Source organism: Lepus europaeus, chromosome 3 (assembly GCF_033115175.1).
Source record: "Lepus europaeus isolate LE1 chromosome 3, mLepTim1.pri, whole genome shotgun sequence".
In the NCBI taxonomy this organism is placed as follows: Eukaryota; Metazoa; Chordata; class Mammalia; order Lagomorpha; family Leporidae; genus Lepus; species Lepus europaeus.
The window spans coordinates 159,232,772-159,258,542 of NC_084829.1; the positions used below are offsets into that span (position 1 = coordinate 159,232,772).

At 46.8% G+C, this 25,771-nt stretch overlaps 1 protein-coding gene across 1 annotated transcript in view; it reads left to right on the forward strand.

Annotated features, from left to right (window-relative positions):
* SNX9 (sorting nexin 9) overlaps nucleotides 1-25,771 on the forward strand; it is a 111,296-nt gene that overhangs the window by 34,010 nt on the left and 51,515 nt on the right. The window contains exons 2-4 of the mRNA XM_062186978.1: nucleotides 8,808-8,894; nucleotides 15,507-15,581; nucleotides 17,132-17,257. Coding sequence (XP_062042962.1) covers nucleotides 8,808-8,894; nucleotides 15,507-15,581; nucleotides 17,132-17,257 — 288 coding nt within the window. The remainder of the gene's footprint in view (nucleotides 1-8,807; nucleotides 8,895-15,506; nucleotides 15,582-17,131; nucleotides 17,258-25,771) is intronic.

Consider the following 25,771-nt stretch of genomic DNA (forward strand, 5'->3'; position numbering starts at 1 on the left):
TGCAATGGCCAGGTGTGGGCCAGGCCAAAGCCAGGAACCTGGAGCTTCATCTGGATCTCCCATGTGGATGACAGAAGCCCAAGTACTTGGGCCGTCTTCTGCTGTTTTTCCAGGCACATTCGCAGGGAGCTGGTTTGGAAGTGGAGCATCGGGGACACGACTAGCGCCCATTTGTCTTGCCAGGGTTGCAGACAGTGGCTTAGCCCCACACCACAGCACTGTCCCTGAGTCCTGATTCCTAGTGGGAGGAGTGGCAGAGTCCCGGTGCCCGTGAGTGGTCACAAAGGGATGGGGGGCTGTGGTGACCGTTTCTATAAACAGGCTACCATACTTCTGATTTTTTCCAATTTTCTGTTTCTTTCAGGAACACTTTGAAGTTTTCTCCAGATCTTGTACGTTTGTTAAGTTTATTCCTAGATATGTTATCTCTTGCTATTACTGTAAATGGTGTCTCCCTCCCATTTTAATTTGGAATTATTGAACAGGTGATTCATGTGTACGGTTATGGTGAAAGTGATATGAAAAGAAAAGCATTGAGACGTCTCAGTGTCCTGTTCTTATCCTCTTATCGCCCTTTCCCATCTCTAGGTAGCAATTTAAAATTAATTTCTTGTTTTATTTATCTAACGCTTCCTATGGAAATACTGACAAGTACAGATATTCTCCTGCCTGTGGAGAGAGAACATGCTGGGTGGCCTATTCTGCAACTTGCTCTTCTCACTTGACTGTACCTTCGCTCCTTGTTGGATGTGGGGATTGTTCTTTCTTTTACCATGCGTTGTAACCCTCCCTGTTAGTAGATACTTGGTTACCTGTCTTTTGATACTGCACACAGAGATGCGGTAACTGCCTGTGCACACTTGTGCGCAGGTGTGTGAGAGAATGGATTCCTGGGTCAGATGGTGACGGAGTCTTCACAGCTGTAGTGAGGTAGCGTTCTTCGCTTGTCAGTTTGGCAGAAATCCAAAAAGTTGGATGATTTGTGTTGTTTGTGAAGCCATGGAGAATTGTTATTTCCACATATATTACTGATGTGTGTTTAGATGCTACAGTTACTAATGGAGGGAAGTCTGGCAGCATCTACCAGATTAATTTGTCTTTGTATATAAAATTGAGCATTTTTTTTTCATGTGGTTAGCAGTCATTAGTATTTTTCTTTTTTGAAGAGTAAGCACATTTCAGTTCTCTACATTACTGTTCATGTTGTTCATTTTACTGTTTGTTTGGGAGTTAGAGTTACAGAGAGAGAGGAGAGACAGAGATATTTTCCATCTGCTGGTACACTCCCCAGATGACTGCATCAGCTGGTGCTGGACCTGGGCCAGGCCAGACTCCTTCCAGGTCTCCCACATAGGTGGTAGGGGCCCAAGCTCTTGAGCCATCTTCTGCTGGTTTTCTAGGTGCATTAGCAGGAAGCTGGATTGGAAATGAAACAACTGGGACTCAAACTGGTGCGCAAATGGGTGATTTAACCTGCTGCACCACAATGCAGGATTTTCCATTTATATTTCTCTATGAATTGTTTGTCTTTTTGCCCATTTTTCTGTTAAGTTCCTGGTCTTTTTCTTGAGTTCTAGAAGCTCTTAAAAAAAAAAAAGATTTATTTATTTATTCTAAAGTCAGAGTTACACAGAGGGAGGAGAGACAGAGAGAGAGAGAAGGGGGGAGGGGGCGTCTTCCATCCAATGGTTCATTCCCTTATTGGCCGCAGTGGCCGGAGCTGCGCCGATCTGAAGCCAGGAGCTTCTTCCGGGTCTCCCACGCGGGTACAGGGGCCCAAAGACTTGGGCCATCTTCTGCTGCTTTCCCAGGTCATAGCAGAGAGCTGGATGGGAAGTGGAGCAGCCGGGTCTCAAACTGACGCCCATATGGGATGCTGGGGCTTCAGGCCAGGGCGTTAACCCACTGTGCCACAGCGCCAGCCTGAAAGCTCTTTTTAAGAATGATTAACCCTTGTGAGATAAATTGCAAATATTCTTCCTTTATAACTTAATATTTCATGTTAAGGCTAGTATTTTTATGTAATATATAATGACATTGTTTCCAAACATGTTATAAGGGTCAGCCGGTGGACAAAATCTAGCCTGTTTTTTGTACACTAAGTTTCATTGGAACTTGGCCACACCCATGTGAATGTTACATATTGTCAGTGATGCCTTTGTATTGCACCAGCAGAAATGGGGGGAGGGTGGAATGGTATGGGCATGGGTAGCACAATCTGCTTTCCTTGTTTTGCATATCTAGAATTCCTCCCTGCCTGATTATAGCATTGCCTTTTGTTCTACTCAGATTTAAGTGTACTCTAAATAATTCTTTTGGATTTATAGTCCCACTTTATGAATTTCTTTTTTAAAAAAATAATATTTAGACAGAGATAGCTCCCCAAGTCTCCTCAATGGCTGGGGCTGCTCTGGGGCCAAAGCTGGGAGCCAAAAACTCAATCCAGGTCTCTCATGTGAGTGGCAGGAGCCCAACTACATGAGCCATCACTTGCTCATCAGCTGCTCCAGGGTAGTATCAGCAGGAAGCTAGATTTGGGAGCCAGAGACAAGCATCAAATCCAGGTGCAGCCATCAGACTCACCCACTCTGATGTGGGCATCCCAGTCGGCAGCCTAACAACTACACCAGACACCTGCTGCATGAAAAACACTTTTAGGAACTAAAATTCACTGGTTGTTTATTAGTGAAAATTTTGTGTATGAAAAGTTAAATCTTCAGCCATTCTTCATGGCTGCTTCCAGTTGTTTCTAGAAATTTCTGTTGAGGAAAGATTATTTAACTGCAACAACTGTTAAAATCTTAACAGAACTCTGTCATCTTGACTGTTCTTTTAGTTAAGGAGAAGCAGAGGCAGAAGCAGAGAGAGAGAGAGAGAAGTCTTCCATCTGCTGGTTCTCTCCCCAAATGGCTGCAATGGCCGGAGCTGGACTGATCCAAAACCAGGAGCCGGGAGTTTCCTTTGGGTTTGCCACATGGGTGCAGGGGCCCAAGCACCTGGGTCATCTTCCACTGCCTTCCCAGGCCATAGCAGAGAGCTGAACCAGAAGTGGAGCAGCCAGGACTCAAATCAGCACCCATATGATGCTGGCACTGCAGGTGGCAGTCCTACCCACTAAGCCACAGCCCTGGCCCCGACTATATTTTTTGAATGGATTATTAAAGAAATTGCTTGTGAACACTTTGGGAAACAGCTCTCATTTCTTTCTTTGGAAATTTTAAGAGCAGCATTTCTAAACATAATAATTAACTCTCTTTGGAGTTTCTAATGTGCAAGTGTCTTAGACTTTGGCCCCACCATATGTTAATCTTTATGACACAGTAGAAATTATATTGAAAGCAGCTTGTCAGGCTTTCTGATGAATCTCAGCAGGAAATGCTAAGGGATAATTGGATGATGACTTTAGAAGTTAGAAAACTCTTTAAAAATGTATTTATTTGAAAGAGCTACAGAGACAGATCTTCAATCTGCTGGTTCACTCCCCTGATGCCCACAACTGCTGGGGCTAGGACAGGCGGAAGCCAGGAACCTGGAGCTTTATCCAGGTCTCTCACATGGTTGGCGGAGCCCAAGCACTTGGGCCATCTTCTGTTGCTTTCCCAGGCACATTAGCAAGGAACTGGATTGGAAGTAGAGCAGCTAGGACACGAACCAGTAACCTTATACCTTATGGGGTGCCTGTATCGCAGGCAGCAGCTTTATCTGCTGTGCCATAATACCGGCCCCAAAATTCCAAAAAGTCTTGGGTGGAGCAGTTGGTTGAATCTAAAGATGAAAATTCACAGCAATAACAAGGCTAGAGTTTAGCATAGGCTCTGAAATCACAGACTGATGCAAACTGAAAAGCATGGAACCTTAACCTAGATTTCTTCTGATGATCTTGACCGGTAAAGACAACATTGGAGAACACGTTAAATGTGAGATTTTAAAAGTCATTTGAGTGCTCAATTAAGCAGCATGCCATTTGAAGAGTTAGACTGGTTACACTGAAGTGATCCTGTACATGACAAAAGTTTAGTTATCAAGGGTGTCAATAAGGGATCTTTGTTTCCTGCATTTTTTAAAAGATTATTGTAATTTTAAGAGAGCAACATCACTAAAGATTTACTGCTTTTTCTAAGACTTAATTGTGATTTATATGGAACCAACGATCCAGATGCTTAAGAACAGGGGGCTTGATTTGTGCATGGATTCTTACAGAGCCAGTGCTTTGCTTTGTTTCAGATGTTTCCTTGATAAATTCTTTGAGATTGTTAGTTTGTTTTAACTTGGATCTCTTGATTTCAGGTGACAAAGTTGGAACTCAATCACAAAAGGAGACAACACATTGGCTTCTAAAACTTCCATGGGAGAAATGATGTCAGACTTACCCTTTTTTTTTTTTTTTTTAAGATTATTTATTTATTTGAAGGCAGCGTTACAGAGAGGCAGAGGCAGAGAGCCAGACAGACAGAGAGGTCTTTCAGCCGCTGGTTCACTCCCCAGATGACCGCAACAGCTGGAGCTGTGCCGACCCGAAGCCAGGAACCAGGAGCTTCTTCTGGATCTCCCATGTGTGTGCAGGGGCCCAAACACTTGGGTCATCTTCTACTGCTTTCCCAGGCCATAGCAGAGAGCTGGATTGGAAATGGAGAAGCCAGGACTCCAATCTGCACCCATATGGGATGCTGGAACTGCAGGCTGGGGCTTTAACCACTATGCTAAGCCACAGCACCGCCCAGGACTTATCCTTTAAAAGATTTCATCAGGATCCTACTTCTCTTTGTCCTTCCACTCCCTGTGAATTCCATCTCTCAGATTTCCTCCAGGCCTTTGGCTAGCTCACCTCTGGCAACAATCCCAGAGAGCAGAGGCCCCTCCCCCACCAGGGCACCAGATCCAGGAGCCCTCAGAGGGTTCTGCTGGCCCTGTGTGTGTGTGCTCACTGCAGCCAGGCCGGAGCAGTTTCCTTGAGGAAGGGTTGGGTGGCAGACAAAATAACAGATGTGTAAAAGAATGAGTGTCTGCCCACTCCCATCTCTTCTCCAGAAAGAAGATGTGGGTCAGGGATGAGGGGTTCCGCACCCTGCAGACAGACGCATGGCTGCTCAGTGTTGCAGAGTGCGAGCACTTGATTTGAGAGCTTGAGTCCACTAATATTGATTTCACTAGCAGCTAGATTAGTGGTTGATTGAACAGCTAAGTGAGATTGATTTCCACTAGCTATTTACCTTATCTATAACAGTTTTTGAAGATGTTAATTGTAGTTCACAGTATGTACTGGATACATAGTAGAATTATCTGTGTGTGTATGTGTGTGTGTGTGTTTTGACAGGTAGAATTATAGACAGAAACAGAAAGGTCTCTCCCCAAATGGCCACTACGGCCAGCGCTGCACTGATCTGAAGCCAGAAACCAGGTGCTTCTTCCTGGTTTCCCATGCGGGTGCAGGGGCCCAAGCACTTGGACCATCCTCTACTGCCCTCCCGGGCCACAGCAGAGAGCTGGACTGGAAGAGGAGCAACTGGGACTAGAACCCGGCACCCATTTGGGATGCCGGTGCTGCAGGCGCAGGATCAGCCAAGTGAGCCACGGCACCAGCCCCAGGAACGGTTTCTTAAAAAGTACAGCTAACATTGGGGAAGTCAGTATTAGAAAAATGGGCCTTTTCTTTCAAAGGCTGTGTGAAAAAAGAGTCATTGGCAGTTGGGGTTTATGGCAGCATCTTTATCTGTGTGGGCACTGACAGTGATGGGCAGGAGGGAGGCGGTGGGGAGTGATTAGGGAAGACAGGAAGCAGGGAAGCCGGGATAGGCGGAGAAGCAGGTGTGGGAGAGCGCCTGAGGCTTCAGTGCCAGGGCTTCCAGCCTCACCCCTGCTTCCTCTCTCTGAGTTAGGTGCTCAGGTTTTGTTTGTTTTAATTGGAACGTGTACCCATTTGGAGGTGTGCTTACTAAATCCTTTTGTCACCTCAAACTGTTCTGATTTCTGAGAAGCACCTGCAGTTCTTTGGAAGGTCCCAGTACAGTGTTTTACGTGGACCTACGGTGTTTGTAAACATTTTTCTCAGACTCGGTCCTCTTTGTGCTGCTGTGGTGGAATAGCTGAGACTGGTGGTTTACGAGAAATCGGAAATCTACTCTCTCACAAACCCGGAGGCAGGGAAGTCAAGACCCAGACTCTAGCAGGCCAGGGCCTGGTCTCTCTCGTTCCTGTCTGGTGCCCTGAATGCCAAGTCCTCCGTGGCGAAGGGGCGGGAGAGAGTGCACACCCACTCCCAGGACCCCTTTTAAAATCAGCACTTGTCCTCACGACCTCAGCACCTCCCTGGAGGCTTACTGCTGTTGCTTGGGGGGTCAGGTTTCAGCATGACTTTGGAGGGGATATAAGCACTCAAACCGTAGCAGCAAGTCTGTGTTCAGTAACATTTAAATGTGCACAGGGGTTTGCTTTTCTTTGTTTTTCACTTGCTTCACCAAGCGGTAAGCTTAGTAAGCAAGAAGCTTAGGTTTTCTGTGTGGGGGGGAACTAATTGGATTTATCTGGATTTAAAAAAAACAAAACGAAACCAAGCAAGATTCTTAAGGAACAATAACAAAACAGCAGATCCCCAGGGGCAGGCCACAGCTGGCTGCTCTCCCTGGGAAGTCCCTGGGCCTTCATCTGGCAGTGCTTCTTGCCTGATTGACGTATGTGCTTTAAAAATGACTGCATGACCGGCAGGATGGGCCGAGTCCTGTGCTTTGCCACTGGCTTCCTTGTCCTGTGAGAAGGCCCCAGGAGAACATGACGGTGCTGCTGGTGTTTGCTCCTTCATCCGCACTTCAGGTCTCTTCCCGCCTCTCAGGGGACACTCACCCGCCTGACGGGTCTGGCTCCACCCCTTGTGTCCAACATTTTACTGGGAAAACGTTTCAAGCATGTGGAAAAATGGAAAGCATGTCCGTTGACCACCATCCACCCCCCGTCTGTGTTGTGTGCAAGCGTTTCACAGTACCTGCCTCGTCGTGTAGTTTTCCGTCAGCCCATCTCAGTGTATTTGTTGTTTTCCCTGTCGTTTACCACTAGATGTGACTCCTTAACCCTTGGCAAAAGGACTTGGCATCATTAAGCAAATATGGAGGAAGAGGCCTTGTAAGCTGCTGCTGTGTGGTGCGTTTGGTAACAGTTTAGGGGATGTTTGACCAGTCCTGCAGGTAAACTAGAAATTGCCTATTAGAAAGCAGTAACTTTTTTTTAAGAAAAAGATTTATTTATTTACTTGAAAGGCAGAGTTACAGAGAGAGAGAGAGAAAGAAAGAGAGAGAGAGGTCTTCTATCCGCTGGTTCACTCCCCAATTGGCTGCAATGGCAGAGCTGTGCCGATCCAAAGCCAGGAACCAGGAGCTTCCTCCATGTCTCCCATGTGGGTGCAGGGACCCAAGGACTTGGGCCATCTTCTTTCCCAGGCTGTAGCAGAGAGCTGGCACCCATATAGGATGCTAGCACTGCAGGCCAAGGCTTTAACCTGCTGTGCCACAGCACTGGCCCTGAAACAATGACTTTTAAAACATACCTTGTTTCTTAGGCACAGCTGGCCCCCATTTATAAGATGAATTTTTGGAAGATAGCCCATGAAAAAAATCACTTAGAATTTGAAATGGATTAAAATTACATTTTAATATAAAGATTTATATAAAATATTATATATTTTACAACAGTATTAATTTTTCTTCACTCTAACAAAGTACCCAAATAAGCCTAACTTTCTAAGGAAAGAGGCTTATTTGGCTCCCATCTGCACAGTCTAAGGTTGGGCAGGTTCCGCTGGCTCACCTCCGGTGAGATGAGGTTGGAACGTGTGCAGAAAAGGATCGCGTGGTGAGCCGGAGAGTGAGGAGGGGGAGCGCAGACCCTGGCTTTGATTTCAGCTGCCTCAGAGCCAGCCTCAGTGCTCCACGTGCTCCCCCCAGGCCCCACCTCCTCATGGTCCCTCCATCACCTGGCAACACTGTCCTGGAGACCAAGCCTGAATGCATGCGCCTGTGGGGACCCCCCCGCTGATGCCCAAGCCATGGCCATGACCCTCTGCAGCAATGGGTGCACGCAGTGTTCCAGGCAGCCTGGGTGGCTGGACTACTCCTGGGCTGGAAGAACAGCTCCAGGCACCCTCCTTTCGTCTGTTTTATGTGAAAGTAAGATCTCATTTCAGGGAGAGGTTGAGACCCAGAGCTGTTTAGGTCACCTGAGTGGCACACACAGCACTGTGGAAGCCATGTGGTAGTGAAGCAGCAGACACGTGTCTCGGTTCCCAAATCTTAAATTTCTGAGTTAAAATGGCTGGGGATGCTGCATTGGCAAAATCCATCCATGTGACTGGCTCTAGATAAGGAATTGTGAGACTTGTATGACAATGAACTCTTGTAAACACATGTGAGTCTCATGTGCGTGTGTGCACGCATGGATGCCTATGCAGATGCTGAGAACGGGGCTGCCCAGAGTGAACGTCTCTGCTGTTTACCTCCTCAGTGGAAGGGCATGCTTTTTTTCTCAATGAAATGGGAATGTTGGAGTTGACATTTTGTGCTGATCTGTAAACATGGTGGGGGCGTGGGGGCGGCGGCCAGAAGCCTTCCATGCGGAGCGGCGCCGTGATCCCACTGGTGCTGAGGGTCCCCACAGCCGAGCGGCTCAAGTGTTTTGGTCGTCCCTCTTCCCGCCTTCCACAACAGCCACAGCCCCCGCCGTGCTCATACCAGCATGCGTACGAAGTTGACAGTACATGGGGTCTGGGTGTTTTACGGTTCGGTTTACATCTGTCACTTCCTCTTTCCTCTCCACTCCCATAGGCTCGGGTTATGTATGATTTTGCTGCTGAACCTGGAAATAATGAACTGACAGTCAGTGAAGGAGAGATCATCACCATCACAAACCCGGTAAGCGACCTACCCATCTCTTCTGCACTGGTTTTAAAGATTGGGTGACTCATAGAATCTTTTTCTGTTGCCCATGAGGTATTTGTAGTGAAGTCAGAAGCTATTTTGTAAACATTGAGAAACGCTCCCCAAAGATTGCAAAATACCTTATTTTATATCTTTTTCCATGCGTTTATTTTATAATTTTTTTCTTTATTGTTTATGACTTGTCGGATACCCTGTAGTTGTTAGGCCTTTCTCCTGTCTTAATTCTGTGTGTCTAAAATGAATGAGTGACAGTGCTGGTCTCCCTTAGCTCACTGATCACTAGCATTGTTTTCCTAAGCTTTATCCTTAAATCAGATTAGGTTACCAGAAGGCTGTATATACTAAGACTAGATCAGCTTAGCTCCGATGGAGTTATCTTTGCTGAATGACACATTCTTGCTTCAGCTTTTATCCAGGTAAGAAATGACTATATGGAAATCCAGCATTTCCGCATCTTTACAAAAACACAATTGTGCACAGATACATAGGTTACACACATCATGTTACAGTGTGTGTCTCCTCAGGTAGCCAGGGCTTTTACTGCCTTCCTATGGCCTTCATGTGTTCGATTCTGTCCCTGGGAGATTTGGCTGTTTGCTCTCATAAAATAAAATCTTTATTGAATTTCTTTTATGATCTTTGTTGCCAAGAAGCTCAGAAGCAAACCCAGTATTAATTTTTTCAGTGATGTTTGCCCAAGATCCTGTAAAAGCTTTTGCTGTTACCTCTGGGCAATATCTGCCTCAAACTGCTTAAATGTCCTTTTTAATATGTAATTTTTTTAAGAATCTTGAAAGTACAAGGTTCCAAAAGTTCATGGAAAATTAAAAGATAAGTGTATTTGAGTGCAAAAAATTTTGAAAGCCACGCATGCAATAGTCTTGAAAAAGTTCGTGGTCTGTGCCATGGGCTCTGCGCTGTGCTGGGGCCTTCTCTTGTCCTCTGCCCCGTTACTGTCACTCCTGTGCATAGCATGTACTGGGCTGGGTGCCTTGGAGATACAGAAATAGAAATCTTTGCCCTTGCCCCATGTTCTTGGTTTTCAGAGAGTCTGCGCGCCTGTTTTCAGAGAGTCTGCGCGCTGGAAATGCACATTTCCAGCGTGGGGTCCTGATTCTGTCTGCTGCTGAGGACCCTCACTTACCCTCTAGTAGCCTTTTGGGGCCCCTGTTCTCTGTCCCTCGAGAATGCTTGTGTGCCCACGTCATTTCATCTGTTCCCTTCTAAGACTCACTCCTCCTGTGCCCTGTGTGCTCGGATTGCGCCATGGCCACCAGGATGCTAATTGTAGCTGCAGCTTGACAGGCTGCTCAGACCGCAGGCTGGGTGCTCCACTGTGGCCAGTGCCTCTTAATTTTTTCCCAACTGCTCCCCATTCCCATGACCAGGACTCAGTTCAACATACACACATCCCGGTCCTGTTCGTGAGTTCTCTGTTTCTGTGCTGGTGGCCTATCCCTTTCCCCTCCTGCTCAGGCCCCTGACTTTAAACCACTTAGAGCCGTAATTTTGATCTCTTCAGCCTTGTTCATACCTAGCTGCCCCTCTCCTCTCCACCCCTACTGTCAACACCCTGAGGGGAGCTCCCCCTTTCTTCTTGACCAACCTGTCTACTAAAATGGCCCTAGGACCGTCTTCCTTTCCAGCTTCCTGCAACGCTGGGTCCACAAGACCCACCATCCGATCCCATCTTAGCTCTCCAGTCCTCACTTACACATGGACACAAACACGTACTCTTTCTCCATCTCGTGCATACACTGCATGTGCACACACATCCGCGCATGTGTGCACTGACACGCTCACACCATCGCATGCTTCTGCACATGTGCACACTGACACACTCACACCATCACACATGTCTGCGCGTGTGCACTGACACACTCACACCGTCACACACACCCGTGCGTGTGCACTGACGCACTCACACCATCGCATGCGTCCGCACATGTGCGCACTGACACACACCGTCACACATGTCTGCGTGTGCGCGCAGACACACTCACACCGTCACACACGTGCGTGCATGTGCACTGACACGCTCACACCATCACACACGTCCACGCGTGTGCACTGACACGCTCACACCATCACACCCGTCCGTGTGTGTGCACTGACGCGCTCACACCGTCACACACGTCCACGCGTGTGCACTGACGCGCTCACACCATCACACCCGTCCGTGTGTGTGCACTGACGCGCTCACACCGTCACACACGTCCGCGCGTGCGCACTGACGCGCTCACACCGTCACACTCGTTCATGCGTGTGCACACTGACACGCTCACACCGTCACACATGCGCACTCCTGTTTCTCATGACTTAGCTCTCTCGCACGTGGCGCTCCCTGCCTGGCATTCCCTTTTCTGGTTACCCAAATCCCAACCCCTCTCTGTCACTGGACACATCAGAAAATGCCATCTTCCCACATTCTTCATTGTCTTACAAGATGTCTTCTCTAGAAAGAAGGAAGCCCTGAGGGCCAGCGCTGTGTGCCTTGTGCAGGCCTGTCGCTGTGCCCACTGGGTGCTGTCGGATTGCATTTATTTGCACCCATCTTCCACTTTAAACTTGGAATTCTTTGGGGTTGAAAAATGCATTTTAGTTATTTTTATTTTCCTACCCATAGTATACTACCCACTATATAATGCCTTGTATCAATTAGGCACATATATTTTTCTTTTTAAATTATTTTATAAAATTTCAAACACATGCCTAAGGGGAGGGACTGTATTTGTGAATAGCACTGTGCCTGTGAGTCTAGCACCCAGCTTCAGTGACTGCCACCCATGGCCGCCTGGATCGTCTCTGACCCAGCTGTCCGCCCAGTGTTTCCTGCCGCACACTTGGCTGCTTTGAGGTAAATCCCTTTGTATCATTGCATTCACAAGTAGCTCAATATATGTCTCTAAAAACAAATGGGCTTCTTTAGACAGGTACCATTCTGTCCCACTAACAAAGGTGGATGATTCTTCAGTATTACTATTATTATTTTTTTCTTTTTTTGACAGGCAGAGTGGATAGTGAGAGAGAGAGATAGAGAGAAAGGTCTTCCTTTTTGCCATTGGTTCACCCTCCAATGGCCGCTGCGGACAGCACATCTCGCTGATCCGAAGCCAGGAGCCAGGTGCTTCTCCTGGTCTCCCTTGCGGGTGCAGTGCCCAAGCACTTGGGCCATCCTCCACTGCCTTCCTGGGCCATAGCAGAGAGCTGGCCTGGAAGAGGGGCAACCGGGACAGAATCCGGCGCCCCAACCAGGACTAGAACCCGGTGTGCCGGCACCGCAAGGCAGAGGATTAGCCTGTTAAGCCACGGCGCCGGCTGATTCTTCAGTATTATTGAGTAGCCCAGTTGTCCTGCTGCATGTGCCCACACTCCTTGTTGACTTTGAAATTCAGTTTCTTTCAGCTTAAAAACTCACCAGAGCATTTCCTGTCCACAGATTCAACCTCAAATTTGACAAATTAATGCAGAAGATCACATTTTCTGAAGCCATTTGTATCACTGTATTTCTCTCTTCCGGGTTTTATTCTCTAGGATTACATGGCCTAGGAAATACATTCACTGTCCTGCTTCCCTTAGAACTACAACATTTTAAGCCTGGAATCACCCAGCACATTTTTTCATTCAGTGGTTTTATTGGGCACCTGCTGTGGATGAGGCTGTTCTGTAGCAGGTACAAAGATGTGTCAGGTGTTTGTCCCTTCTCCGTAAGGAGCTTGTGGTTAAAGGGGGACAAGTTTAAGGTGGTAGACAAAGTGTCAGAGTCACAGACACCTTGCTGCTGGCACTCACTGAGAAGCTGTTTCTGTTCGTGTTTTAGTCAGGATGGGCTGTACTGCACAAGGTGGAATCTGCCTAGCCAGAGCCGGGAGTGTGGACGGTTTTCATCAGACACAAATGGGAAGATACCCCAGGTGGAGAGAATGGTTGGTTGGAGAAAGGTGTAGCGATCTGAAAGCGTGTGGGGTTTGCTGCTGTTTTGGCAGCCTAAGGCACCGTTGCCGACAGCCTGTGGGCCAGGTGTGTGGCTGTCAAGTGTGCATGTGTTCTCTACTGTGTCCCATACACTCTGTGCTACAAGCAAGAGTACCGAGTCTCGGGGAGGTGAGTAGTTTGCCGACAGTTATTCTGCCGTCCAGTGGCAGAACAAGCAGTCAGAGCCACATCGGTGTGGACTTTGAGTCTGTGCTTTTCTTGTCTGTGTGTAAGCCAGGGTCCCAGGGGTACGGGGTCTGCCTGTGCCAGGAGGAAACAGGCAAAGAAAGTTGGGGAGTCAGACCCAGCTGTGGGCCGGCCGCAGCCTGGAGCTGATTTGGCAGGCAGTGGGTTCCTTTAAGAGTTCGATTGTTGGTATTCATGTAAGGAGATGACACATTAAGGAAGGTGATCTGCTGAGGTCCATAGAGGAAGTGGGGATGGCGAGAGTCCAGGACGTGATACTGGGGGGCAGCACTAGATAAGGCGAAGGAGGATGGACACAGGCAGCTTGGAAGGTCAGGCCCCGAGGACTGGGCGCTTGAGTAGACGCTGTTGGCAAGAGAAGAGTCATGGAGCCGTTTAGCCTGCGCACCCAAGAGCATTGTGGATGTGCTGCAGCGTGCAAGACAGGTTCCTTCTTTGGGAGGATTAACGAGTTTAGGTTTAGCTGTGTGCAGTAAAAGAGTGACCAGTAGTCAACCCTGCCTGTGTCTTTATATCACTTTAAGTTAGGCAACTCAGAGCTGGAGACGGGCTGGAGCTGCATAGACTCTCTACTCTCCTCATGGGTAGACCTGTAGCAGGAGGTGGCAGGAAGCAGGGGTGCTCCGGAGGTCGAGGTGCAGGTGTGGGCCACCCTGTAGGAGGAGACAGTGAGGCTGTGGAGCCATAGAGAGCAAGGAGTGGCAGAGGCAACAGGCATTTATCAACAGAATGTTTGGAAAACCTGTATCTTGGACCCAAAGGATTACTGGGTAGAAAAACTTTATGTAGACATTTTGGTTAATATGCTAGATGTATGTAAGTAAGTAGGTTCTATTTTTAATTATAGAAAAGATTAAAAATACTTTTACCTATTTTTTTAAAGATTTATTAATTTATTTGAAAGGCATAGTTACAGAGAGGCAGAGAGAGAGAGAGAGGTCTTCCATCCGCTGGTTCACCCCCCGATGGCCGCAATGGCTGGAGCTGTGCTGATCTAAAGCCAGGAGCCAGGAGCAGCTTCTGGGTCTCCCACACAGGTGCAGGGGCCCAGGGACATGGGCCATCTTCTGCTTTCTCAGGCCATAACAGAGAACTGGATCGGAAGTGGCGCAGCCAAGACACGAACTGGCGCCCACATGGGATGGCGGCATGCAGGCTGTAGCTTTACCTGCTAAGCCACAGCTCTGGCCTCCAGCTACATACTTTTAAAAATGAAACATTTCTTCATTTTCTTGGTAAAATAGTGTTGTCTTCAAGTTGGTATTGCAGTCAGTGACAAAAGTGTGGCTTTATTTAAAGTGATTTTTAAGAAGAATGATTGTCTAGGTTCAGTTTTTTGTTTTTTTTTTTTTTAATTTATGGGAGACATTCACATACATGGGTGGGTTGGGGGGCACTCCCTTGTGTTTGTTCACCCTCCAGCTGCCCACAGTGACTGGGGCTGGGCCAGGCTGAAGCCAGAAGCTGGGATGGAGAAACTCAATCCAAATCTCCCACTTGTGTCAGGAACTCAGTCACTTGAGCTGTCACTGCTGCCTCCAGAATCTGCATTAGCAAGAAGCTGGAGGCAGGAGCCGGGCCCGGGTATCAAAACAGCTGTTCTGACAGCGGAACACAAGTGTCACAGTAAGGCAAGTTCAGATAATTATGAACGAATTAGAGCACTGTTTACAAACTGTACTCTTCTAATGGGGAAAAATGGGACTTTGCTAGGATAATACATTGAAAAGTAGGAATCTTGGTATAGAGTTCTGCTTTAATTTATTAATAATATTTATCCAGAAGAAGTAAGGAACCAAAGATCGTTTGCTTTCCCATCATAACACACGATTCCAAAAGTCAGTATTTTAAGCCAATAAGTATTTACTACTGCCTAGGAATTCATTCGTTAGCTGGAAGGTTCTGTAGCCCCCCTGGCACCCTGCTAGATTCTGAGTAGACCAAGATGTCCTCCCTTGTGCGTCTGGCTGTTCAGGAGTGGACTGATTGGAGATGGGGCCTTGTCTCTGTTGTCATCTGGCCACAGATGACCTGGGGTTCTGAGAGTGAGCTGAAGCGTGCTGGGCTCTGAACATGCCGGTCACAGAGGGAGGGCAGTGTGGGTCGGGGCCGAGGACGTGCATCCCCCCTCAGCTCTGGCATCTGCTGCACACTGAGAAGTAGAGAGGGATCGAGAAGACGGTGGTGGTCTAGGAAGAGGCAGACTTCCCATCTTGGATCACTTATCGCTGAGGTTGGACTTCTCTTACTTTTCTGAAGTAAAAAGAAGACAAGTTAAAATTCTTGAGCAGTGTTTCCTCTGTCAAGAGCTCTGTGCTAGGTCCTCTTTGATGTACACAATTCCCAGAGCGGCGTCTGTGCAGGAAATTCTGACTGTCCTCCTCTCTGCTCTCGGTCACTCAGGATGTTGGCGGCGGATGGCTGGAAGGAAGGAACAGCAAAGGAGAACGAGGCCTCGTTCCCACAGACTACGTCGAGGTAAGGACTTGTGCTGTTTACTGAAGCTGATCTGAGCCAGCATCTTTGTAAAAGACCGAAGACAGCAGCTTTTTAAAAAATAAAATGTCCCTTGAAGAAGTAATACATGCTAATTATATAAAATACGGAAAATACATCAGTGTAGAACGAAAACAGTACATTGCTATAGAACCAAGCTCCAAAGAGCGATTACAAGTACTTAGACAAGTTCCTTCCAGGGAGAGCAACTTCTAATAACTAATTAATGTCCCTGTTTTCCGTTTGCTAGTGTTAGGTTAGACTGCTGTCCACAACATTGTGGTGGAATCAGTTAGCAAAACTGAGGTCGCTTTTAAAAGTACAAAGCCCTCGGTTCCTTCTCCCGCGGCCTGCAGGAACCGCTGTGGTCTCTCCTGGCTTCAGCGCTGTAGGGTTGGTGCCCAGGATGGGATCACAGCTCCCCCAGGAGCACTTCCTGCCTGGGGCACACCCACTACAGGGACAGAGCCCTCCTCTGAATCAACCACCTGGCGCCCCCTGCTGGTTGGAGGTTGAGTCCTGGATGCTTGGTGAGCTTGCCTCGTGCTGGATGATGTAAACATACTGCATGGTACCCAGTGAGTAACATCAGAGGTAGCACAAGAAGCAAAGGACCTTTGGTGCTGGGAGGGTGCTCCCTGGGACCTGCCCCACAGAAAGAGAAGGGAGGCTGGCCAACTGTCTTTCTCCATTAAGAGAGGGGTGGGTGGTCCTGAACCCTCTGGAGAAAAGAATGAGATCTATAGACCCTCCTCCAGGGTGGGTGCACATGCGCACCTGCAGCCTTTCCCACCAGTTCCCGGTGATTCGGGTCCCTGAGCTCAGTCCAGTCACGTTTGTGTCTCATCTTAGCTTGGGGCAGTATGCATCCAGGACTTAAGATTCAATACAGTTGAGAAAACCTGAAGATTTAAGTCGATGTTGGCATTAATTCCATTCTCTAAGATTCTGTTTATTATGGGAAGGAGTGGTTATTACGTTCTTGGGTTTGCTCACCTTTTTAAGAAACGAAGTCCTCCTCTATCTAGAAGAGGAGGCAGGCAGAAAATAAGTAAGGAAGTCACTGAACTCAGCGGCTCTGTCCGTCACCTCGATGTGACTGACGTCTGTAGACGGCAGCAGCCAGTGACAGCAGAATGCATTCACACATGGAACACCCACCAAGACAGACTGTGTGCTGAGCCATGGGACGAGCTCAGCACGTTTAAAAGAAGAAAGCCATCCAGTGTCTGCTCTCGGGCTGAGAAGTCACGGACAGCCAGCCAGAAAATCCCCAAATACTGGGAGATTAAACGGTACACAGGGAAAGGGAGACATCTCAAGAGAAATTTAGAAGTAGTTTGAGTTAAATAAAAATGAAAATTCAACTTATCAAAGTATCTGGGATGCAGCCAAAGCCGTATCTGGAGGGTAACGTATGACACTGAAGGATTCAGACCCGTCCATGGCAGCTGGCCGTCCTTGCCTGCCCCAAGACTCAGCTCTGAAATGGCCTAGTGAGTAAAATGATCGTGGTTCTGTCTTGTGTTCAGATCTTATCCAGTGATGGGAAGGATCAGTTTTCTTGTGGAAATTCAGTGGCCGACCAAGCCTTCCTTGATTCCCTCTCAGCAAGTACGGCTCAAGCCAGCCTGTCAGCCGCCAACAGCAATACCCAGGTATGTCTCGAGTCCTGCGGCGGGGGCTGGCTGGCTTCCCCGAGAGCGGAGCCCGTGTGCAGAGGCTCCGGTCCTGAAAGCATAAACAAAGGCGCTTTTAGGTTTCTCGTGGCATTCCTGTGGAGTATTAACAAAGAACTCAGCTTTAAGCTTGCTCAAGGCTGTTCTCGAAGTTGATGAGAAGACAAAGGAAAGGAAAGCTGTTAAGTGAGAGTTGGTTTTAAAGTCCGCCTGAATAATAACACAGACCAGAAGTCGCAGATCCTCTCTCAGATGAGGGTGTGGAAGGAAGAGAGGGCCCTGCTGTGGCCAGGGTCCGAGCTTCTGGGGGTCAGGACGCTGGCACGTGCCCTTCAGCCCAGAGCTGGTGTCCCCTGCTGCACACAGAGGAAGCACAGGTGAAGTCACCAGCAGACCCAGGCACCCAGCTCTTGGTGCTGTAACTGCTTCTGGCAGACTTGGAATAACTGAGATAATTTGAGAAGCACACAGTGAAATTTTACATGAACTTAAATTACAATTTGGCCAGGTTAGGTGAATCTGCCTAGTTGGTTTATCATTGAATGACTAATCAGAGTGAGTAACAAGAAGAAAACTGACGTAGGTATGAAAGTACTATCACTGCTTATATCTTTAGAAATGCATAGGCGTTAGAAATGATACTGCTTGATGAATTTTTAAGTACATAGGTTTTTAATTATTTTAAGCCTAATAATCATGTCACAATTATTGGCTAAAAAATATCTCTGTATTTTAACCTTCCAAGAGAGTTATTAAGGTACTGTTGCCATATATTAATTATAGATTGTATACTTTTATTTATTTGAAAGGCAGAGAGTTACAGAGAGGCTGAGGCAGAGAGAGAGAGAGATCTTTCATCTGCTGGTTCACTCCCCAAATGACTGCAACAGCCAGAGCTGAGCTTATAAGGAGCCAGGAGCCAGAAGCTTCTTCTGGGTCTCTCACATGGGTGCAGGGGCCTAAGCACTTGGGCTATCATCCACTGCCTTCCCAGGCCATAGCAGAGAGCTGGATTGGAAGCATAGCAGCCAGGACTTGAACTGGCACCCATATGGGATGCCAGTGCTGCAGGCAGAGGCTTTACCCACTATGCCACAGAGCCAGGCCCGACTGTATACATTTTAATACAGCTTTTTATAGACATCCTGAGTTACGAATTAGTTTGACCCAGATATTTCAGATTCAGAAGCAAGGTGACCACTGTAGTCGAACCTTTTTTTCTGTGTTTTGTTATTAATACTTAGGAACATCGGTCAGCTAAAGGTCATTCACTATGAAATGTGAGGAGGCCAGTCATAACCTGAAATTTTCCCAGGGGCTCCACACCTGAGCAATGGCTGCCTCACTGTGGGGTGTCCTGTGCCCTGTGTGATGTTCAGCAGCCCCGTCCTGCTAGAGTGGCCCTTGGTCTGACAACCAAAACTGAATCCACACACTGCCACATGCACCCAAGGAGCAAAGCCAACCTAATTGAAACCCACTGAATTATACAAAAACATCTGTAGAAGGGTTTGTATTAAGTAAAGGCCAGCATTTTAATACAAGAGAATTAAATGAGGTAATCACAAAATAAGTGAAGGAGATGATATAGAAATATCATGTTGTTTGAATTCAAGAGACATGCTTTAGCTGTTATCTCAGGGTAGCAGGGTGCACTTCAGCTAATGAACACAAGCGCAACATGAGATTGAAATCTTACTCAGTTGGGGCCAGCACTGTGGGATGGCAGGTAAAGCCACCGCCTGCAGTGCCAGCATCCCATATGGGCACCGGTTTGCGTCCTGGCTGCTCCACTTCTGATCCAGCTCTCTGCTATGGCCTGGGAAAGCAGTAAAAGATGGCCCAAGTCCTTGGGCCCTGCACCCAAGTGGGAGACTCAGAAGAAGCTCCTGGATCCTGGCTTTGGATCGGCGCAGTTCCGGCCGTTAGAGCCAACTGAGGAATGAACCAGTGGATGGAAGACCTCTCTCTCTCTCTGCCTCTCCTTCTCTCTCTGTGTAACTCTTAATTTCAAATAAATAAATCTTTTAAAAAATCTTACCCAATTTTGAAATAAATGCCTCAGTCTCATAAATTCAATAATATAAACTGATTATCAGATTTTTTTTTTCTTTCAGGTAACTTAAAAGTAATATAATCAACTTTTAAAAATGTTAGATTTTATTAATCCAATATAACATTAAAACTAATTAAGCCCGTTAAATGCAAAGAAAAGATGAACTGAAACTAGAATTAAAAATATCCAGAAAGTATGACTGTATTTAATTTGGGCATGTGAATTTAAATCAAGTAAAAATATCTTTTAATAGCTGTCTGGTCTCAGTTATATGGGATATGAGCAGAATTTAAATAGGACAGACTTGTGGTATCTTTTATAAATACCAAGAAAGATGTCTTGAGTAAGAACCAGGTGACCATTATTAGTTGATAGGTTTATATAATTTTTTTACTAGCAGTTATGCCTTTCTTTCATTTTTGGAATATCAATAAGAAAACACAAGGGTACTTGGAAAAGTATTTTAGTTTGTACTACATTTCAGAGTAGTAGTTCATTAATTTATAACTTGCTATGTGAAATAGCACTCCCTTCTGTTTTTCTTAGAACTTCTAACTTCAGATCTGGTTCTGGGTTCCTCCTGAGCAGTCACAGAGTTAAGTGGAGTGACAGGTGTCCACAGTTCATTGCCGTGACTCGCGTGACTACTTCCTTCCATAGATGGTGGGTGGCAGAACCCTTAGTCAGTAAGACACTCTCGTTTAGGGGAGGGGAACATCCAGCCCTGGGCTATCTAAGGCCCACAAAATCACAAATTGCATTACTTATTTGCAAATTTGTAAGCTTAATAAGAAAAGATTTTCCCATATTTTTAAGAGGCTTTCCTTGTACCATAATAAAGTATTCCATACTTGTTTAACTTTTTTTTCAGTCATCAAAATAACATTAAGAGGTACTTTACAGTGTAAAAGAGATTTAGGGAATCCACTTGAATCCTGTCTCAGGAAGGCTTGTGCTGTCGGCATTGGCTGTAGGACTGGGAGCCAGTGGTTCTGCCATCTGATGGGTTACCAGTCACAGACAGTGACGTTCTCTTACCGAGAATCCTCTGGACTGTTCTAGCAATGGAATGATATTTGCCATGAAGGAATTCTTACTGGTTAAGGGAAGAGAGAGGCAATAGTAATTTTACGTTGGAACAACATTTTCCCTTCTCATTTTTCCAAAAGCCTATTTTTAGGCCATTTAAGAGCATTTTGTAGTCCATTTAAAAATAAAAAAAACTTCACAAAAATATTAGATGTGCTTATTATTTCCTTACTTTCAAATGGGTCTTTTTTTTTTTTTTTTTGACAGGCAGAGTTAGACAGTGAGAGAGAGAGACAGAGAGAGAAGTCTTCCATCCGATGGTTCACTCCCCAATTGGCTGCAACGGCCAGAGCTGAGCTGATCCGAAGCCAGGGGCCAGGGGCTTCTTCCGGGTCTCCCACATGGGTGCAGGGGCCCAAGGACTTGGGCCATCTTCTGCTGCTTTCCATGACAATTTTCTGCTCCCATTGTATTGTGTGTTTCTTTTTGTGACCAGAGTAGTATTTCTGGTATTAATTTAGCACTGCTAACCATCCACCTACCAGTTTTACCATCAGTTGATAATCCTTGCCTGAGTTGGTGTCAGTCCCTGGACCTGTACTGAGCTGGCTTTCTTCTGTAGAGTAGCACTTTGCTTTTATCAACTGTGAATTCAAGTTTTACTGGAATCCCTGGTGGATGTCCAGATCTTTCTCTTTAGTTGCTCATTTTCTGACTACTTGAACCATCACACGGCTTCCCACAGTCTGCATTATCAGGAAGCTGGAGTCAGGAGCAGGAGCTAGGAGTTGAATATAAGTACTCCATGTGAGACGTGGGTATCTAAACTGCTGGTTAAATACTTACTTCCTGTATCTAGTTTTTTTGTTTTTGTTTTGGTTTTGGTTTTTAAGATTTATTTATTTATCTGAAAGTTGGAGTTACAGAGGCAGAGAGAGAGAGAGAGATCAATCTTCTATCCGCTGGTTCACTCCCCAAATGACCGCATTGGCAGTGCTGGGTCAATCTGAAGCCAGGAACTTCTTCCAGGTCTCCCACATGGGTGCAGAGACCCAAGCACTTGAGCCATCTTCCACTGCTTTCCCAGGCCATAGCAGAGATCTGGATCAGAAGTGGAGCAGCTGGGACTTGAACCAGCTTCCACATGGGATCCTGGCACAGCAGGCAGCGGCTTTACCTGCTACAACACAGTGCTGGCCCTATCTAGTTAATTTTTATGAAGTGCTGGGCATTGTGATTTTTTACCTTGTTGTGTGTTGGATATTTTTGCATTCCCATAGGTATTTTGAGCCTTATTCTGGCATATATTTAAGTTACTTTAAAATGATTTTATTCTTTTAGGTTTTATTCTTAAGTTTTTTAAGTAGGACTAGAGAAACACTTAGTTTAGGGATATTTTTGCTCTTCTACTGAAGCAAAACCCTTTTTCTCACTGTATCCCATACCCATGAATTGTGAAGTTTTCCATTCTGGCTTATGGGAGCAGCCCTGTGTGAGGGATTGTTCTCTAAATTCTTTCTACAATCCCTTCCCTGACCTTGGATGGTTTCCTCCCACATGTGCTGGTGAGTACTCAGCCTTGGATCTGGGATGCCCTCTGCCCAGGCGCTCACCCTGTCTCCTTGAGCCACAGCATTGTGCTGTGTGTGGGGTCTCTGTCCTTCATTTGTAGCCTTGAAAATCTCTTTACGTAGTAAACTAGGGCAGTTATAAGGCTTACTCTTGGTGTTTTGTTTTGTTTTGTTTTGGTGAAGATTTATTTATTTATTTGAGAGGCAGTTACAGGCAGAGAGAGAGGGAGAGGTCTTCCATCCACTGGTTCACTCCTCCAGTGGCTGCAACGGCCAGAGCTAGGCCCATCCAAAGCCAGGAGCTTCTTTCTGGCCTCCCACATGAGTATAGGGGCCCAAGCACTTGGGCCATCTTGTGCTTTCCCAGGCCATTAGTAGGGAACTGGTTTGGAAGTGGAGCAGCTGGGACTCAAACTGGTGCAGCAGGCGGGGGCTTAGCCTACTACCCCAAGCACTGCCCCAGTTTACCTTGCTTTCTATTTCTCAAGATCACTGCCTTTCATTGCATAGTGTCAAATGATTTGAAAATAGTTTTATGTATCTTGTCACCTTTTAAAGTTTTAAGTAGGGGCCGGTGCTGTGGCATAGCAGGTAAAGCCGCCACCTGCAGTGCCAGCATCCATATGGATGCTGGTTCAAGTCCCGGCTACTCCATTTCCAGTCCAGCTGTCTGCTACAGCCTGGGAAAGCAGTAGAAGATGCCCTAAGTTCTTGGGACCCTGCAGGCATGTGGGAGACCCAGAAGAACTTCCTGGCTTCGGATTGGTGCAGCTCTGGCCATTGCGGCCGTCTGGGGAGTGAACCAGCGGATGGAAGACCTCTCTCTCTCTCTGCCTCTCCTTCTCTCTGTGTAACTCTGACTTTCAAATAAATAAATAAATCTTTTAAAAAAAAGTTTTAAGTGGTAGTATAAACTGGACACCTGTTACTCTATCTTGACTGTATATTAATTGATTTTCAAGTTGAAGTTCATTTACATCTCTAAGTTGGGAATAATACCACCATGTTCTTCATAGGACATTTGTGACTGGAAAGTTCTTTCCCTTAACACTCTATGAATATTAGTAGCACTCCCTTCCCTGGTGGACACTGGGGTGCTGGGGGATTTGAAGCCTGGAGGTGGGCCCCTGCAGTTGGTCATTTGCTGACTCCATGGAGGGTGTCTTTGATCTCCTCTCATAAAAGTGCTGCGGAGTGAGCCAGTCAGGACCTCAGGAGCACCTGCCAAAGGGCCTTCCTTTCCTCCCAAGTTCACTCATGGGCTGGGCAGTTCTCTTCTCACGTCTGAGCTTGGTGGCACTCTGGCTGTGTGGTTAGCAAAGCCACGTGATGGCTTCGCTCTTCCTGGCTGGGCTCTCAGGTGTCTAGTGCCTTTGAAGCAGGTGCAGCATCTTGAACGTTTTTAAAGGCTTGGCTCTGTTTTCTCTCTGGATTTTGCCTCACCAGCTGTATTCTTGCATGATACTTGCTCCTTCCTTCTGTGCTGCTGTGCTTAGGTGAGAGCCTCAGGGATACTGTATCAGGTTGCAGGAGATTTCCTGCAATGAAGATAATCCGCTGGCACTCAGCTGCGGCTTTGCGCATGTAACGTTTGTGAGGGGCATGCTGGAGTTTGCTGATGAATCCAGCTCTGCTTTGACTTTGCTGTGTTTAGTTGAAAGCTTTAGTTTACTCTCTCTTGTTTCTCTGCTGTTCACTGAGCACTTTTCTTTATTTTAAGGTGGATTTTTTGTCTCAGATTGGTTGTATTGAAAGTCTCAGCCAGTCACCACCTTCCTCATCTTCTCCTTCTCCTTCCTCTTCTTTAAATAAGGTAAATTTCAAACTTGAAGGCAAGAGGCTGTAAACATTAAACAGCCCCTAAGGTGGCTGCTTAGCTCAGTTTGTTAGAGTGTGGTGCTAATAACAGCCCCTGAAAGTAACATTTTTCCCAAGTTAGGTAAATGCATTGGGTGAAGAATCTTTTGATTTTTAAGATTTATTTATTTATTTGAAAAGCAGAGCCTTAGAGAGGGAGAGGAGAGACAGAGATCTTCCATCCGCTAGCGCAGTCCCCAGATGGCTGCAACAGCCAGGACTGGACTAGGGCAGAGCCAGGAGCTTCTTCCAGGTCTCCAACGAGGGTGCAGGGGCCCAAGCACTGGCATACATAAGGGATGCTGGCATTGCAGGCCATGGCTTTAACCCACTGAGTCACAGCGCCAGCACACAGGTGCAGAATCTTAAAAGCACTTTTCTTGGGAGTGTAGAACAGACAGAGGTGGAAAGCTGACCTGTGTCTACAGAAGCTGAGACTTGGTTGGTGCATTTGTCCCATGGCAGGGAGATCTAGTTTTGTGGTTGACAGTGGTCAGGCAGAGCTGGGACCACAGAGGTGCAGAAAAGAAAATGAAGATGTTGTTCTGTAGAAATGAGAGAGGGAGGGAGGTGAAAGAAAAGGGTAGAGGAGGCTCCTTGGAGCCTGGAACCTTAGCCCAGGCACAGAGTGGGTGCTCCTGTGACCAGACATCTGCACTGTGGAGACAGAGAAGTCAGAGGCTGAAGTCCCCTCAGCCAGATCACTGGAACCCGGTTTGTGACGAGAGAGGTTTTTTTTTATTCAAAAAAAAAAAAAAAAACCGGAAAAACAGGATCCCAGCATTTAGCACACACAACACGTTTGTGCTGAAAGTCCCAGGAATTGAGTTGCCATTGCCCTTAAGGAAACATTCCCATCTTCTTCCTCTTCCTTTCTGAATCTTTAGGAAATGGATTTAGCTAAAAAATGCGAGTGCCTCTAATGTTATCTTTTCGGCCACACGTTTCTCTGTGAAGATGTCCTGGCATCGAAGCCATTTAATCTGAGTGTTGGAGCTGCTCCTGTGCGGCACCACTGACAGATGGGCTGTCCCCCGGGGACCGACTCAGAACTGGCAGCCTTCGTGCTGTCCGTCATGTTGAGAGGATCCCCCGTAAGATAGTGCATCCCATGTGCCAGGTATCGAGTTAAATGCTTCCTGTGCCCTACGTCATTTAAGCCTTTTAAAATCCCTGTTTTTATGCCCGTTTTGTGAAAATTAAGAAAGATGAAGCAAATTGTCCAAGTTCCCACAGCTAGTAAGTGGTGAACCTGGATTCAAACCCAGATGGACAAGCATTAGAACCTCTATTCTTTTAAAAATTATCTTGTTATTTATTTTCATTTCATTTAAAAGGCAGAGGGAAAGAGAGAGACCTTCCATCTGCTTGTTCCCTCTCCCAGTGCCTGCTGCAGTTAGGGCTACGCCATGCAAAGTCAGGAACCTGGAATTCCAGCTGGGCTTCCACTCTAGGGGTGGGGACCTAAGTACTTGCTGTGTGCTAGAATGTGTGTTAACAGGAAGCTGGATTGGAAACAGAGTGCCTGGGGCTCAAACAAGGCACTCCCATATGAGAGGTGGGTGTCCCAAGCACCTGCCCTAAGTTCTTATTGCTTAATCGCCCATGTTTGGGATTTAGTGGAATCAAATCTAACAGTTGGATAAGAGATTTAAAGTCCAGTATTCTTTCTTTCCTTTTTTTTTTTTTTTTAAAGATTGATTTATTTATTTGAAAGGCAGAGTTACAGAGAGGCAGGGTTGGGGGGGGGGGGGTCTTTCACCCACTGGTTCATTCCCCAAGTGGCTGCAACCACCAGAGCTGGGCCGATCCAAAGCCAGGAGCCAGGAGCTTCTTCAGGGTCTCCCACATGGGTACAGGGGCCCAAGGACTTGGACTGTCTTCTACTGATTTCCCAGGCCATAGCAGAGAGCTGGATTGGAAGTAGAGCAGCCAGGACTTGAACCAGAGCCCGTATGGGATGCTGGCACTGCAGGAGGC